This window comes from Zea mays, chromosome 3 (genome assembly GCF_902167145.1).
Source record: "Zea mays cultivar B73 chromosome 3, Zm-B73-REFERENCE-NAM-5.0, whole genome shotgun sequence".
In the NCBI taxonomy this organism is placed as follows: domain Eukaryota; kingdom Viridiplantae; phylum Streptophyta; class Magnoliopsida; order Poales; family Poaceae; genus Zea; species Zea mays.
This window is the reverse complement of record NC_050098.1, coordinates 215,958,666-215,976,726: the sequence shown is the minus strand read 5'-3', so window position 1 is coordinate 215,976,726 and position 18,061 is coordinate 215,958,666. Positions and strand designations below refer to the sequence as shown.

Genomic DNA, 18,061 nt, shown 5'->3' with positions numbered 1-18,061 from the left:
ATGTGTTTTTTAAGTGTATTTCTTGCTAAGTCATAGATTGAAAGGGAAATGGAGTCCTCGGCGAAGACAAGGCTTCCACTCCACTCCACTGTATTATTTACCATTCGCCATCACTCCGCATCGCTCTCCACTTTGGTATAATCCTTCACTCATATATTGTTTGCCCAAGGGGGCGAAAATTTAATAAGGGCTCTAAAGATTCCGTTTTTGGCGATTAATGCCAAAGGGGGAGAGAGTACTAGCCCAAAGCAAAAGGACCGCACGACCGCGCCAATTTTAAAATTTCAAAAAATTTCGAGACAAAGTTTTTAATGTTCTCAATTGGTATCTTTCAAATTAGTATTCCTCTAAGAAATTCTATCTCAATTGGTATCTATATTTTAAGGAGGAGTTTTAAAAAAATGGTATCTAAAATATTTGATCTTCTTTCAATTGGTAAAAAACCTCTTTAACACTAAGAGGAGAATTTCATTAAGGGGGAGTTTTGTTTAGTCAAAGGAAAAGCATTTGAAACAGGGGGATAAAATTTCAATCTTGAAAATGCTTCTCGAAATCTTATTCATATACCTTTGACTATTTGCAAAAAGACTTTGAAAAAGATTTCCAAAAGAATTTGCAAAGACAAAACAAGTGGTGCAAATGTGGTCCAAAATGTTAAAAGAAAGAAAGCAATCCATGCATATCTTATCTCTACTACTTATTAAGACGGTAAGGGTAGCCTGCCGTTCTGCCGTTCTGTGATCTCAGCCGTCCATTCTGTTGTTCTGTGATCTCAGCCGTCCATTCTATCGTGCATCCGATCCAAGCACCACGGCCGGACCTGTTCTGCCAAGTGGGCCCCCCAACTACAGTACACACCCTCCCACGCAAAAGCAAAAAGACACACCTCAGTGTAGCACTAGAGCTGGAGGAGTTGTGAACAATGGATGGTCCACAACAACACTTATAAGCCACGTTCCGTCTCTCTCAGTGGCCGATATGGTACTAATCAAACAAATCCCATACGAGCACCTATGTCCTGTCGTTCGTGTAGCCCAGCAATTGTACGTGCGGCCCAGCTGCCCAGTGTGCAGCCCAGCGCCCCTCCTCTCGCTTGTCCGACTGCAGCCGCTGCCTCCCCACATCCCCCACGCGAGCTGCCCCCACGTTCACTCCATGCGTCGGCCTCCCCGTGCGCAACTGCCCCACCTCCGTGCGTTCTCTTCTCTCTCGATGCGGGATCACCCTCCACCACCGACGCGAGCTCTCTCCGCCTCCCCTCCTCCCTTTGCCTCCACCGCCCCTCCCCCAACATCGTCGCCACCACCGCGCCACTCGCTCCCGCGGGATCCAGATCCGGTGGACGTAGCCCAGGGGCCTCGACGCAGGCAGCCTGGGATCGAGATGCTCCACCAATGGGGGATCGAGAGGAGGACCGCTCCCCACCGGCGCAGCCCAAGCCCAAGCACTGGAGATCCGTCCGCTCCTCTCCTGACCATGGAGGTGCGTGACCTCTGGCCGGCAGGGGTCCTTCAAACCGACAAAGCCCAGCAGTGTCAGCCCTTCGTCGTCGATCTTTGAGTGCTCGCTGTCGACATGTTTGTAGGCGAAGGCGATACACCGGAGGCTGGCGGCCGCCATCCCACTGATTATCTCTTGGAGCTTCCTCCTCTTGCCCGCGTCGAGTTCGCGTGCCGCGCCGTCTGAACCGACATACGCAGAGCAACTCGCCAAGACCATCTCCGCGGCGCCTTTCCAGTGCGCGGTCAGCGTGCCCGTCGCGTTGTCCCTTATCATCACGCAGCTGCGCTTCTTGTCGGAGTTGAACGCCTCGACGTGCAACACCTTGCAGCTCCTCTTGAGCGCGTCGGCGTCCATGCCGAGCTCCGCCACGGCCCAAGACAGCAGGGCCTTCTCTGTCGGGTTGCCCGATATCTCCGGTGGCGAGACGTTGTTCGGCTTGTACACGCTTCTAGTGGTGTTGAGCCCTGCTCCCTGGCGCAGAAAACTGACGACGGCGGCGGCGACCGTGGCCGCCGCCTTGGGTCGGTCGGTGCCGACCCAGAACTCCGTCACCTTCATCTGATTAAGTGTGAGAGTGCCTGTCTTGTCGGTGCAGATGGCGGTTACCGAGCCCATGGTCTCACACGCCGAGAGCGTGCACACCAGCGCGTGCTCCTTGACCATCCGCTTCATTGAGAAGGCCAGCGTGAGCGTGACCGCGAGCGGGAGGCCCTCGGGGATGGCCACCACGATGATGGTGATGGCCTACTGGAAGATGCCGACGAGCGCGGTGAAGACGATGTTGAAAGAGACGTGGTGCCTGTCGAACGTCGGGTTGCCCTGCTCATCCCTGGTGCTGCCCGTGAAGTGGCGTGCGGTGAGCACGGCGAAGACGAGAACCGCGACAGCGATCCCGACCTTGCCGATGCTGGAGGTGAGGGCCTCGAGGCGCTCCTGGAGCGGCGTGGGTTCGGTCTTCTCCCTGGTGATGCTGCCCATCATCTCGCCCCAGGCGGTGCCCGTGCCGACGGCGGTGACGAGCATGTGGCCGCATCCGTCGATGACCTTGAAGCCGGAGGCGAGGAACGGGCTCTCCTCGGCGTCGATGTCGACAGGGTGCGACTCGCCGGTCATGCTGGACTCGTCCACCTGCAGCGCGTGGCCCTTCATGAAGACGCCGTCCGCGGACACGGCGTCGCCGATGTTGAGCACCACGACGTCGCCCACGACGACGTCGAAGATGGAGAGCTCCTGCCTCCTGCCGCCCCGGACGACGGCGACGACGATGTTGTCGGACTCGGTGGCGAGCCTGTCGAAGCGCCTGGCCTGGCCGTGGTTGCTGACCGCGGACACGGCGGCGACGAGGAAGACGACGAGGAAGATGCCGATGCCGTCGTACCAGCCGTCCTTGAGGCCGTGCTCCTTGATGCCGAAGCCCAGCGTGCAGCCCAGCACTGGGATCTGAAGCTTGTTTAGTACAGTAACATATAAGGTCCAGCTTTATTCTGCTCATAATAATATAATTGGTCTCACTTTCCTTATAGGTACCTGAAATTCTTGGGGTATGAAGTTGAATATGTCCGTAATTTCACGGATATCGACGACAAGGTAATAGTTTCTTCACACTATTTTAGAGTTACATTTTAGTAGTTGAGAAGGAAGGAGAACTTCTTGATGTATCAAAATGGAAGGAGAATGATCTTATTTGGGACTGTCATTTGTGGACTAATTTGTTTCTGGGTTCAACTATTCTTGTGTGTTCCTCTTAGCTGTAGTGTTATCAGTGCCATTTCACCCCCAACAACAGTTCTTTTTCGCTGGCATTGTTCTTAGAGCAAACACCAGGATTTACAAAGTAGTTTTACTTTTTCCAGTGTGCTGCATGTTTAATACAACTGTTATTTTCCTTTCTCAATCTTTTGGCAGAAATTCAGTAAAATTATTTTCTTACCATTTTTGCAGATTATTAAGCGTGCAAATGAACGCGGTGAAACAGATACAAGTTTGAGTAGCCGGTTTATCAATGAATTTCTTCTTGATATGACTGAGCTCCAGTGTTTACCTCCTACCTGTGAGCCACGTGTAACAGAGCACATTGAGCATATTATAGAGTTAATAACCAAGGTACAGTATTGCTATGAGCTAAAAAAAGGGCAGACCCTATGCTCACTATTTAGGACATGTATTCGATATTCATGGTGGGGGAAAGATTTGATTTTTCCTCATCATGAGAATGAGCTTGCACAAAGCCGAGCTGCTTATCCTGAGAGTGAGGTGAAGTGCTGGATGCATAATGGCTTTGTTAACAAGGACGATAAAAAATGGCAAACTCAGATAATAACTTTTTCACGATTAGAGATGTAAGTGGTGAACACATGGCTCCTTTTTGTTTAGTCATCATGACTGGTTTCTACCTTTAGTTTTCCCTTCAGATCTCAAACTATTGCTTTCTTTAGTTCTTTGCATGGGTTTGAACTTTTAAGGTTTCTCTTGAGGTCATAACAATTGTTTTTGTCCAGATCACTGCTTTTTACCATCCATTGGCTTTAAGATTTTTCTTGATGCGCACTCATTATAGATCAGATGTGAACCATTCTGATCAAGCACTTGAGATTGCATCTGATCGTGTCTATTACATTTATCAGGTACTTGACTTACTTTAGGTTCAAATTATAGTCATTTTGTGACTTATTGGATTTAAATTTGAGCGTTAATTATCCTTTTGTCTTAATTCACTACACTTGCTTTTTTGTAGACTCTATATGACTGCGAGGAAGTATTAGCTACATATCGTGAAGAGGGTATTTTTTTCTCAGTGTCGTTCGAGGAGCAAAATCTGATTGATAAGCACCATTCAGAATTCTTGAAATATATGTCGAATGATCTTAAAACCATAGATGTTCTGGATCGTTGCTTCATGGAGCTACTGAAGGCCATAAACGGCAGTCTGAATGATTTGAAGGTATGGTGGTCCCTTGTGCTTCCAAGTTCCAAGGTTTTAGTGTTTTGAAATCATTGGTGGCACTATCATTTTTTCTTGTCTATAACACCATTTCTACTTTCAGAAACTGCAACAGAAAATAGAACAGCAAAAGAAGAAACAACAACAGCAGAAGAAGCAGCAACAGAAGCAACAACAATTGCAAAAACAACCAGAACATTATATTCAAGCTCTGATTGCAATGGAAATAGAACTTAAAAATAAACTGTCTATACTTGGTCTGATGCCATCTTCATCTTTGGCAGAGGTACTGAAGCCACTGTCTAGAAATAAAATAACTCTACTGTCTAGAAATGTATTTCTGTTTATGATGACCACCTACAGATTTAACGAGTAAACTGTTGGTCCAATAGGTATTGAAGCAATTGAAGGACAAAGCACTAAAGAGAGCGGGGCTGACTGAAGAAAAATTGCAAGAGCAGATTGAGCAGATAAACGTTGCAAGGAAGAATAAACAGTTTGAGATATCTAATGGAATTAGGAAAAACTTTGCTACCAAGGGCATCGCCCTGATGAATGAACCTTCTAGTACAGTGTGGAGACCATGCGAACCAGAGGGATATGAAGAGTCATGATTATACGCCACACCCACTCAACAAATGATGGTAAAATGAGATTTTTGTCTGAGGGCAGCTACACATTTTGAACTAACAAAATCACCATCTCTGGATGCAGTATTCTTCACTCAGGGGCAGGGGGATCTGAAGCTGACCCTTTTCAACTGCATCTACTGCATGGATTATACATGGGCGTCGTCGCAGCGAGCAGCCCGCCCCGCCGGTAACAATCTCCGGAATCCTATCATTTTCGTGGCTTTGTTCAGGGATCATCGTCAGTCACATGCTTTTGATGTATCAAAAGCGACCGCATAGATAGCACAGAGTGGCATATCCTCCCTTGGGGCAATTTTCAGAATTGTCTTGATATTTTAGGAACCATTTTTCTTTTGCATTTGATGATGCATTTATTGATTTCAGTTCAGTACTCTATTTGTACTTATGTTTGCATAGGCTACCATGCTCTAATTTCACACGAGATTTTGAGATACTTCTTGGCACTTGTATTTTTTTTGTCATTGAAGCCCATATGCTCTGTTGCTATGCCATAATGGACTGCTTGGATGATGCCGACCTTCCAGCTATTAATTTATATTTATCTATAAAAAACAGAAACATACTTGTGACAGTCTTGTCAGTAGAAGTATCTGCAGGTTTATTGTCCTTTTCCGATGGATGTTTCAGCTCATATATACCAAAAAGATTTCCCATGGTTAAAAAACAATAGCAGATTAAAGTTGTTCTCATGTATGGATGTGTGATTGGTTGCTCTTTTTCTTTCCATAGTTAGATGATATGGTGAATCGAGGATAAGTGACCCAAACTTAGACAGATTATGTGTTCTGTACTTTCTTATCGTGAATAGAGGACAAGCGACCCAAACTTTAGACATATAATGTGTTATGTACTTCCTTATCATGTACGTGTGTGTATTGTGGTGTTGTTGTAGCCTTAACAAGGGGTTATACTTTGATAATGTGTAGTAGTTAATGTCATATCTTTGGTTTATGTTCTCCAGGTCATCAAAAACCACATCTTTAAGTTCCTTGCCATGAAATTCCTAATTAGTTGAGCCCTAAAAACCGCACGGACACTTGACTTTTTTTTGGATCGTCATTTTTTTATTTTGCTTGTGAGGCTTGTTCTACAAATGTTTATTATACTATACTCTATTGGTTCAGATCCAAACATTTTGTAAACTTATACTTGAAAAACTAAAAAGAAATAAATTTGTGCTTTCATTGATGTAGTGGTAGGTACATGAACGGAAGAACACAAGACGATCATTATCAAGATCTCAAAGGTCTCGATCCCACTGTAATGGTGAAGCGATTTATAAAAACTAAATGTTAAATTATTTTTTTTGTAACCTACTTGGCATGTGAAATATAAAGACACTTAGTCTGAGATACTTCACTGTTGATTTTTTTCCAGATTTTCAGTTATACTATCAATTCTGAACACATACAACTTAACACTACTATTTTCTCTTAATTTTAAAAATATTTAAACTAACAAAACAAACTAAGATCATTTCACTAACTGTAGGTGCTCATTTGTTATGCTGTTTTGGTACATTCGATATGACTGTTGGACCACTGCATTGGGAGTTGCGACCTATTCGATTGTTAGGCACTTATTGGTTTAAGACTTAAGGGTTCTGTTCTGATATAGATTGGAGTGTATGGACATAGCTCGCTCTTTGATGTTGTATATCGTTTTCTTATATGTTTGCAGCTCTTGAACACCGAAGCTCCTGACTTGTACATAAGGCAGAATCCTGTTCCAAATGCCTACACCTTAGCAATCAACGGCAAAAAACCATTCATTGTCGTTCACACAAGCCTTGTGGAGCTGCTTACTCCAAGGGAATTGCAGGTACTGTTGTTTACTCTAAACAAACTCATCGGTTGGTATTGCCTAGATGAACAATCAAAACAAGAATTATTATTTGCTTACCTACTGCCTGAATGCATTGATTACTCATCATATTGGATTTGTTTCAATTAGGCTGTTTTGGCTCATGAGATGGGTCACCTCAAGTGCGATCATGGTGTTTGGCTCACTTTTGCCAATATACTCACAATGGGAGCATACACTGTCCCTGGTAGACCATCTGACTACTTGAACTCTCATTAGATTGGTGGGCTATGTACCTAAATACACTTCATTTGAACTACATCTCATGGTAAGTACATGCACTTTTATCAGGTTTTGGCATGGTTGCTGGCTTTCTGGAAGAGCAGCTATATAGATGGCTACAAGCTGCAGAGCTGACTTGTGACAGGGCAGCTCTTCTTGTGGTGCAAGACCCGAAGGTACCTTTACTGCCTTAACTCCGAAACTACCTCAATTTTTAAATATAAGATTGATTTGTATTGAACATAAGATCTAGCAGAATAAATAGCTCTATTTTTTTGTCTTTGCTTTTGCTCTTGAAGTGGATTTTTTGCATGGTCTGGCCACAAATTATATATGACTCCAAGAAAAAGTAGAGGTTTGTGTAGTTTTCAATTCATCTTCCAAGTAACAATCTTTAGTTCATAGAAAGAGCAGTTGTTCTCCAATTTTGAAGAATTGGAGATGCAGCTTGTAGTTTTAACATATAATGGATACATGCTTACTCTACAAGTTGGTATCATCACCTAATATTGAACTCCTAATTATCGTGAGGTGGTCATCTCTGTTCTTGGCTGTCTGAAAATAGGAACGCCTTGTTGTGTGTTGTAATGCTTATCCTACAAGTCTGTCATCACTTGATACTTATTCTTGATTGTCAAGAGGTAGTCATCTCTGTTCCGATGAAATTGTCAAGAGGTACTTGTCTGTTCTAAAACACAAAACATCTTGAGATGTTCTTGTTTAACTGAGTATGTTTACCACTCCTTGTTCCTTATATTGTCTACCACTCAGGATGTATCCGTCCAGAATTTATATTTAGTTCCTGAGCAGTCCTGTTATTTATAATTGTATTGTTTTTCTAAGATTTACTTCTTAATTACATTGAAACCTATGGCAAAGTAAATCATAACTGAATTTGATGGTACATATCATACTACGAAGCCATAAATAGAACTATGCATTAAATTTTCAGCCCTTCGGCCCTTTTTCGTTTTCCACTGACATGGTACTCAAGTTCACATATTTATACTTTTGAGTAGTCTAAATTCAAGTATTAATTTACTGTCTATCACTTGGAGTATAAACTTTCCATGGAATACTTATATGATTGTATTTATTATTCATTAGGTTACAGTTTTTTCAGATTCTCCTACAGCCACGGGATGGTGGCGGCCTTCGCGCGGGCAGCGTGGCTCAAGGAGTACCACGAGAAGGTGCTGGTGGAGATCTACAGGTCACCTCTCCTTCTCTCTGCCTAGATCCAGATCCATCCTATACCTCTGCAGCGCCACCCCTCTCTTTGCCTCGACGCAGATATATCCCATACCTCCACGGCGCCACCCCTCTTGATTTTTACTCTCTTGATTTTTCACTATATGATGTGTTTTTAAACTATCTACTTGTCCCAACATCATATATGCAAAACATGAGGGAGTATCTACTTTTTTGAAACTTATCGGTTTAATTTTTTTCTTTACCACATCAACTTTAACTATGTGAGGTGCGGAATTCAAGATGCATATGCCATTTTAGACATACTATGAGTTAGTTTTGTTTATACAACATGTATGGTTAATTTGAACTGTCTAAACCCGTTAGTTTAGCATATAGACTCCAGAAGAGGGACAAGGCATCAAAGTTCCTAAAACCGTTAGTTTAGCATGATTATAATTTGAACTGTCTAAATCATCCATTTTTAGTGTGATGAACTGTTATTTGGAATGGTGCTACAATAGTTTGTATATTTGGTGATGAACTATCAAAGGTTTGTTCATGTTGAAGGACTCGACCTGTCATTCCTGAATGAAGGGTTGCTCAAGAATAGAAGAGGGTTCAAACTTTTCTATAGTATCATCTTTGGGGGCACAGCTATACATGTATTTTTTTTCTGAAATATTCTTTGCATAATGTATCTGCAATTCAGATTTCTAAAGCATTGTGTGTGGCACAAAACTGCATGGACAATTAAATTAGGCTACTTGTTTAAGATATGTGCCTCGAATTTGTAACCATTAATTGTTGTATTGTTCTTCAGGTTAGCATGACGCTGAACATTTTGGCCGACCTTTCACCTCTTTTCACGTGGGACACAAAACAGGTAAACACATATTTCTGGCACTTCAGACCATTTCCTTCATGGTCGTCGTTCCTGGTTTCCACTAATTTTTACTGCACAATAAAGTGTGATTTTATCTTGATGTACAAGGTTAACACTGAAAATAAGGAATCCCCGAGCAGAGGAGGTACCTCTCGTTAATGTTCGAGTCTTTTAGCGAATGAGAATTTAAACCTGAGTTTTGGGTAACTGTATTAGAGTGTTCTCAATTTGCAAAATGGTTTTTCATTAGAAAATTTTAGTCTATCTTGATACATCAGTGCAACTGAATCTCTTATGAACCTTTTTTATTGTGTTATTCATGCGAAACTTTAAAATATTGTTGCTTAACTTTGCTTTTATTGCATGCTTTTAGGTGTTTGTTTTTGTGACAGCAGAGTGTGAGACTCCACATGATGCTTTTATTCAAGTAAGTTTGTCAGTTATTATTCTTCATGAGTCCATATATTACTTGTGGTCTTGTAATGTAGGTCATTATTATAGTGGCTTAGATGATCGTTAATCACTATTAGCCTCCAACAATTGTCCATAAAAGCATGAGTTTTCTGCTTGGGACTATAGTGCAATCTCATGAAATTGCCACTTGCTTGAGGGTTGCAGTAATGATGTCATATAGCTTTTCTCTTGGTCTTCAACTTACATTGAGAGTTGTTGCAGATGCATATAGTGGTTTTGGAAAGTGAATTTTTACTTTGTTGTGGGTTGTGCCAATTGCCAAATCTTTCAAAGCTACACAATCTGACCTAACCCATTAGACATGTCCATGTGTTATTCATGGGATTTTTTCACCAATATATGTAAATCTAGATGAACAACAATTGAGTATATATTATGGGAAAACTGAAGTCTGTAGGTTAATTAATCCACGTCCTTGTAGACCAGCTAGCTAAATCTGGTTCAAGGAACATCAATAGTTGATAAAAAGAATGTAGTTTGATTGCAACAGGCCAGAACAACATTTTAGAACAAGGTAAACAGTGCCCTTGATGTTAGCTTGATAATTTGCATAACTATTGCTGGTTTTCCAATCTTTTGGGTAGCAAATTGAGACTGCTCTTTGTATTTGTGTGATATAATCTTGGACTTAATGGATACATGTACCAGTATGTCATTTGCACAATTACTGTTGTTTTTACCTTCAAAGCTGTTTATGCTTCTATTGTTAATGTTCATTGTACATTCACTCTTCTGGCACAATTGTGTTTGACTACTTGTGTGTGATTGATTAGCTTAGTAATTGGTTAAACTGATTAAGTTTTGCAGGCAAACAATAAGCTATACATTTACTTGTCGCCATTATGAAAACAAAGAAATAAGTTATGTGCATTAAATCGTGGGATTTCTTAAAAAACTATGTTGCTGCTGTAATGGTGGGAAATTACATGCTCATGTGTTTTTGCAGTTGTGTTCAAATACGGAAGTGGTTTGATTATCGTAGCCATATTTGTATTGTAAGTATAATGCATGATTTTTAGAATTTTCCCCAACCTGTCAAGTAGACATTGGGGGTGAAATCAATCAATAAATTTCAATGAATGAACATGTTTGTGAGAAACTTGGCCCAAATTTATATGAATTTCTGTAGAAAACTGACATCTGTGAAGGAAAAGTCCCTTGGGCTCCTCACCCAGAATTTTGTCAAGCTCTTCTTCACCATGAAGGTTAGAGGACTAAATTCACACTGTGTGGTTATGGTTATTTCTCTTTCGCACTTAACTATAATGGGGCTTGTATTTTGTGCAGGTTGAGACAATCTCACTTTGACGAAGGTGCAAGGCTTCTCCTTGGAGACGGACATGTAGAGAGCAACATGAGAAGTTAGCGCATGCATTCCTTTTGTTTAGTTCCATGTTTGTGTTAAATGCCTTTTCTATCCAAATAGAACACACAATGGACACATGTAAGCAGATATATACTCCAATCTTTAGATTTTCGTTGTTAAAACACTCTATTTGTTTAATGATGTTATTGTCAATTAAACTAGGATCAGTGGTCTTCTCTATAAAGGTATATGTTGATAGATGCCTTATTTTCATTTTTATTTATATTAATACCCTATATTGTTTTTTTGTTTTGAGGAATGAAGTGCATAGGAATTTTGTAGTGTGGGCGATGATGCTTATCTTATTCTGTGGGATGCTCAAACTGGCATTGGCTCAATTAATTTGATGCTTGTCTTATTCTGTGAATTTTAAATTTTTATCATAATATGTTCTTCCGTAGCAACGCACGGGCATTTACCTAGTGAAAGTATAAATTGGTTTAATTCCAAGCAACTTTTGCACTTACCTTAGGCAAACTAGTTCAATTCTGCACTCATATATTTGCTTTGGTTTGTGTTGGCATCAATCACCAAAAAGGGGGAGATTGAAAGGGAAATAGGGTCAAACCTTTTCCTAAATGATTTTGGTGGTTGAATTGCCCAACACAAATAATTGGACTAACTAGTTTGCTCTAGATTATAAGTTCTACAGGTGCCAAAGGTTCAACACAAACCAATAAAAAGTCCAAGAAAGGGTTCAAAAGGAAAGGAGCAAATGAAACCAAAGGTTGCCCTGGTCTGGCGCACCGGACTGTCCGATGCACCACCGGACAGTGTCCAGTGCACCAGGGTGGATCAACTCGAACTCGCCACCTTCGGGTTTCTGGAAATGCCTCTCCGCTATAATTCACTGGACAGTCCGGTGTGGCACCGGACTGTCTGGTGTGCCAAGCGGAGCAACGGTCGCAAGCGCAACGGTCGAGTTCAACGGTCGGCTGACACAGCTACAGTGCGCGGACAGTTAGCGCAGAGTCAGAGCAGGCGCCAGAAGGCGCACCGGACAGTGAACAGTACCTGTCCGGTGCACCGCCGGACTGTCCGGTGGCCCCACCTGTCAAAGCTCCAACGGTCGAACCCTAACGGTTGGGTGACGTGGCTGGCACACCGGATAGTGTCCGGTGGCGCACCGGACTGTCCGGTGCGCCCATCGACAGACAGCCTCCCAACGACCACTTTGGTGGTTGGGGCTATAAATACCCCCCAACCACCACACTTCAAGGCATCCAAGTTTTCAGACTTCACATTCAATACAAGACATAAATCAAATAGAATCAAAGCCTCTCCAAGTCCTATTTCCACTCCAAGCAAATAGTGACTAGAGAGAGAGTTTTTGCTCGTGTTCTTTGAGCTCTTATTCTTGGATCGCTTTTCTTCCCCATTTCTTGTTCTCAACACCTTTGTAATCAAAGCAAGAGACACCAAGTTGTGGTGGTCCTTGTGAGGGGTCTAAGTGACCCGTTGATTAAGGAGAAGAGCTCACTTGGTCTAGGTGACCGTTTGAGATAGGGAAAGGGTTGAAAGAGACCCGGTCTTTGTGACCACCTCAACGGGGAGTAGGTTTGCAAGAACCGAACCTCGGTAAAACAAATCACCGTGTAACACTCTTCATTTGCTTGTGATTTGTTTTCGCCCTCTTTTTCGGACTCGCCTTTATTTCTAACGCTAACCCGGCTTGTAGATTGTGCTTAAAGTTTATAAATTTCAGATTTGCCTAGTCACCCCCACTAGGCGACTTTCACTTAGTTTTTTGAGGCTATTAATATCTTGTAAAACTAGCATGAACAAAAACTGTCGAGTATGTCATTCTATAGAGACTAATTATGAGATCAAAATCTTATCCCATCTAATCCAACGAAAAGGGCTAATTGTATTGCCTAAATCTCATCCAAAATAAGTAAAAACATCCATGGATGCTCACCTAGGGTTTCCACTTGAAAACAATAGGGCAACGACGATGGCGACGACACCTACAATGATCCCCGTTCGGTTCCCTTCCCCTTAGTGACGAACATTGCTAAAGCCTCGTCGATTGCCACAAAACTACACCACACACGACAAAACCACCATGAACACTGAGGTAACTCCATCTAGTGAGAAAAAACAGAGAGAGGGAAGGAAATCCAACCAATTTTTGAAGAGAAACGACGACGGGCAACAGTGTGCCCTAATCTCCCTTCATTATTCGCCCTTGTTCTTCTCTTCCCTTAAGGCATTAAAGAAAGAGGGCGGTGACCGTAGAAATGGGATTTGATGCTTTAGGGTTGGGGGTATTATAGCTCATGGAGTTGTGTACCGTAGCACACAATTACTGTAGCACTTTGGGTGAAATCTCGTACTACCATAACTTTGTGATCCAATATCCAAATGAGTCAAGTAAGTAGTCAAATGGAAAGGATTCAACGAGATCTACGCAACTGCGATCTCTGATCCTTCATCCAAGGAACGATTACAAATGTTAATTTTTGGGTCAACTTCGAGCATTTAAGAAAAAATAGTTTGTTTTTATTTGGGATATTACAAAAATGACATGTTCAAACAAAGAAATTGGCATTATCGTGAAAATGGCCACATTTTATCTCCCTCCATCTTCATTTATCTAACTTTTGTGCATAGCCTAAGCCCTAGATAACCCTAGTAGGAAACTCCTACTCATTACCGCCAAGGCGCCTGGTAACAACCTGTTTCTAGATTAAATAATCTGGACGTATCTGTTTGGCAACCTATCTTATTAGATATTTGATTATTTATTTTATTCATGTGTTATGTAACAGGAGCAAGAAAAATAAAAAAAAATGTTCTTTGTGTGCAAAGTGTCAATGACGGGTCATTTCTCCTGAAGTTGCCACAAATAGTGGATCTTTTGCCAAAAATAATCTCAAATAAACACGTCTTAAGCAAATTATGAGATTATGATAGTCTGACCTCCAAATTATATAGTATAGCATAATAATCTATCTGTTTATTTCCCATATAGTTTATTTCCCATACAAATAGTGGGTCAAAAATCCGTAGGTGTTTGACTTCGGTATTATTGAAAATGGTCGTTCATACTATTTTCGACAAAAATGGTGGTTGTGTGGCCATTGATCATCGAGTAGAGGCTCGTTCACCTCACCCCACATATGTTTCCTAGCCATATATCACAATCTTAGATTTCTGGTGGAGACCATTTCTTGGTAAAAAATCCGTAGGTGTTAGCCTTCGGTATTATTGAAAATGATCGTTTATGCTATTTTCGACAGAAATGGGGGTTGTGTGGCCATTGATCATCGACCAGAGGCTCGTACACCTCTCCCCACATATGTTTTCTTTCCATAGATTGCATTCTTGGATTTCTAGTGGAGACCATTTCTTGGTCAAAAATCCGTAGGTGTTAGCCTTTGATATTATTGAAAATGGTTGTTCATGCTATTTTCGACAAAAATGGAGTTGTGTGGCCATTGATCATCGACTAGAGGCTCGTAAACCTCACCCCACATTTGTTTCTTTGCAATAGATCGCATTATTGGGTTTCTGATGGAGTCCATTTATTGGTCAAAAATCCGTAGCTGTTAGCCTTCGGTGTTATTGAAAATGGTCATTTAATGCTATTTTCGACAAAATATGTGGGCTGTGTGGCCAATGATCATCGACCATAGGCTTGTACACCTCACCCCACATATATTTCCTTGCCATAGATCACATTCTTGGATTTCTGGTGGAGACCATTTCTTGGTTAAAAATCTGCAGGTATTAGCCTTCGGTATTATTAAAAATGATCATTCATGGCTATTTTCGACAAAAATGAGGGTTGTGTGGCCATTGATCATCGATCATAGGCTCGTACACCTCACCTCACATATGTTTCCTTCCCATAGATCACATTCTTAGAATACTGGTGGACACCAGTTCTTGATAAAAAATCCGTAGGTGTTAGCCTTTGGTATTATTGAAAATGGTCGTTCATGGCTATTTGCGAAAAATGGGGGTTGTGTGGCCATTGATCATCGACCAGAGGCACATACATCTCACACACATATGTTTCCTTGCCATACATCACATTCTTGGATTTCTGGTGGAGACCATTTATTGGTTAAAAATCCGCAGGTGTTAGCCTTCGGTATTATTGAAAATAGTCGTTAATGCTATTTTCGACAAAAATAGAGGTTATGTGGCCATTGATCATGGACCAGAGGCTCGTACACCTCACCCCACATATGTTTCCTTGCCATAGTTCACATTCTTGGATTCCTAGTGCAGACCATTCCTTGGTCAAAAATCTGTAGGTGTTAGCCTTCGATATTATTGAAAAGGTCGTTCATGCTATTTTCGACAAAAATGGGGGTTGTGTGGCCATTGATCATCGACCAGAGACTCTTACACCTCACCCCACATATGTTCCCTTGTCATATATCACATTCTTGGATTTCTGGTTGAGATCATTTCTTGGTTAAAAATCCGTATGTGTTAGCCTTCGGAATTATTGACAATGGTCGTTCATGCTATTTTTGACAAAAATATGGGTTGTGTGGAAATTAATCATCGACCAGAGGCTCGTACACCTCACCCCACATATGTTTCCTTGCCATAGATCACAATCTTGGATTTTTGGTGGAGGCCATTTCTTGGTTAAAAATTGCCATTCTTTCGTTCTTTAGGCCATTTTTAACCAAGAAATGGCCTCCACCAGAAATCCAAGATTGTGATCTATGGCAAGGAAACATGTGGGGTGAGGTGTACGAGCCTCTGGTCGATGTATAATGGCCACAAAACCCCTATTTTTGTGTGATCTATAGCATGAACGACCATTTTCAATAATACTGAAAGCTAACACCTACGGATTTTTAACCAAGAAATGGTCTCAACCAGAAATCCAAGAATGTGATCTATGGCAAGGAAACATATGTGGGGTGATGTATATGAGGCTGTGGTCGATGACCAATGGCCACACAACCCCATTTTTGTCGAAAATAGCATTAACGATGATTTTTAATATTATTGAAGGCTAAAACCTACGAATTTTTGACCAAGAAATGATCTTCACCATAAATCCAAGAATGTGATCTATGGCAAGGGAATATATGTGGGGTGAGGTGTACGAGCCTCTGGTCCATGTTCAATGGCCACACAACATCTATTTTTGTCGAAAATAGCATGAACGACCATTTTCAAAAATACCGAAGGCTAACACCTACATATATTTTACCAAGAAATAGCTCCACTAGAAATCCAAGAATGTGATCTATGCCAAGGAAACATATATGGGTGAGGTGTACGTGCCTCTGGTCGACGATCAATGACCACACAACCCCCATTTTTGTTACAAATAGCCATGAATGACAGTTTCAATAATACCGAAGGCTAACACCTACGATTTTTTTACTAAGAACTGGTCTCCACCAGAAATCTAAGAATGTGATCTATGGGAAGGAAACATATGTGGGGTGAGGTGTACGTGCCTCTGGTCGATGATCAATGGCCACACAACCCCCATTTTTGTCGAAAATACCATGAACGATCATTTTCAATAATATTGAAGGCTAACACCTACGGATTTTTGACCAAGGAATGGTCTAAACCAGAAATCCAAGAATGTGATCTATGGCAAAGAAATATATGTGGGGTGAGGTGTACGAGCCTCTGGTCCATGATCAATGGCCACACAACATCTATTTTTGTCGAAAATAACATAAACGACTATTTTCAAAAAAAATACCGAAGGCTAACACCTACGTATTTTTAACCAAAAACTGGTTCTACCAGAAATCCAAGAATGTGATCTATGCCAAGGAAACATATGTGGGTGAAGTGTACGTGCCTCTGGTCGATGATCAATGGCCACACAACCCCCATTTTTGTCGCAAATAGCCATGAACCACAATTTTCAATAATACCGAAGGCTAACACCTATGATTTTTTTACCAAGAACTGGTCTCCACCAGAAATCTAAGAATGTGATATATAGCAAGGAAACATATGTGGGGTGAGGTGTACATACCTCTGGTCGATGATCAATGGCCACACAACCCCTATTTTTGTCAAAAATAGCATGAACGACCATTTTCCATAATATCGAAGGCTAACACCTGCAGATTTTTAACCAAGAAATGGTCTCCACCAGAAATCCAGGAATGTGGTCTATGGCAAGGAACCATATGTGGGGTGAGGTGTATGAGCCTCTGGTCGATGATCAATGGCCACACAACCCACATTTTTGTCGAAAATGGCCATGAACGACAATTTTTAATAATACGGAAGGCTAACACCTACGCATTTTTGACCAAGAAATGGTCTCCACTAGAAATCCAGGAATGTGATTTTTGGCAAGAAAACATATGTGGGGTGAGGTGTAAGAGCCTTTGGTCGATGATCAATGGTGAAAGGGAAATGTGCCCATGGGCCATTTCTAAGTATTTTGGTGATTGAGTGTCAACACAAGTGCTTAAATGTGAATCTATGCCCATGGATGAACAAAGTGCAAATCACAAGTAAAGGTATGTTTCTAAGCCTGAGTACAAAACCGGTTTTGTGTACTAATATATTTGTCTAAGTGTTAGAAACAGAGAGAAGAAGAAAAGGAGAATGTTGGCTGTGTATAGCCAACAGGCTGTTTCGGTCTGGGGCACCGGACTGTCCGGTGGTGCACCGGACAGTGTCCGGTGCGCCAGGCTACCTCGACCTGAAGACGCCGCTCTCGGAAATTTGCCGACGGCGTACGGCTAAAATTCACCGGACTGTCCGGTGTGCACCGGACTGTCCGGTGAGCCAACGGTCGGCCGAGCCAACGGTCGGCCGTGGAATCTGCGCGTGACACGTGGTCTGGCCAACGGTCAGAAGGAGGCACCGGACTGTCCGGTGTGCACCGGACTGTCCGGTGCGCCAGATCTGCAACGGTCGGCAACGGTCGGCTGCGCCTGTTAAGGAAAGAAATCGGGCACCGGACAGTGTCCGGTGTGCACCGGACTGTCCGGTGCGCCCGACGA

At 42.1% G+C, this 18,061-nt stretch overlaps 1 protein-coding gene, 1 long non-coding RNA gene and 2 pseudogenes across 4 annotated transcripts; all 4 read left to right on the top strand.

Annotated features, from left to right (window-relative positions):
* Positions 1-1,528: 1,528 nt before the first annotated feature.
* LOC109945210 (uncharacterized) lies at positions 1,529-3,607 on the top strand. The gene is made up of 2 exons (XM_020551048.2): positions 1,529-3,090; positions 3,445-3,607. The coding sequence occupies exon 1, from the start codon at positions 2,099-2,101 to the stop codon at positions 2,945-2,947; it is 849 nt and encodes a 282-aa protein (XP_020406637.1). The 5' UTR covers positions 1,529-2,098; the 3' UTR covers positions 2,948-3,090; positions 3,445-3,607.
* Positions 3,608-4,007: 400 nt separating this feature from the next.
* Positions 4,008-5,058, top strand: LOC103651378 (cysteine--tRNA ligase pseudogene; annotated as a pseudogene). Its single transcript, NR_161352.1, has 4 exons — positions 4,008-4,127; positions 4,238-4,444; positions 4,548-4,730; positions 4,837-5,058. The product of NR_161352.1 is annotated as a cysteine--tRNA ligase pseudogene (transcript).
* Positions 5,059-6,778: 1,720 nt separating this feature from the next.
* On the top strand, positions 6,779-7,358 carry LOC118476767 (uncharacterized). The gene is made up of 3 exons (XR_004857379.1): positions 6,779-6,918; positions 7,051-7,147; positions 7,252-7,358. It is a non-coding gene; the product is annotated as an uncharacterized lncRNA (long non-coding RNA).
* A 3,198-nt stretch (positions 7,359-10,556) lies between these two features.
* On the top strand, positions 10,557-11,261 carry LOC109945341 (Catalytic domain of the Dual-specificity protein kinase - E2F/DP family winged-helix DNA-binding domain protein pseudogene; annotated as a pseudogene). Its single transcript, XR_002268493.2, has 3 exons — positions 10,557-10,728; positions 10,863-10,938; positions 11,021-11,261. The product of XR_002268493.2 is annotated as a Catalytic domain of the Dual-specificity protein kinase - E2F/DP family winged-helix DNA-binding domain protein pseudogene (transcript).
* Positions 11,262-18,061: the final 6,800 nt, after the last annotated feature.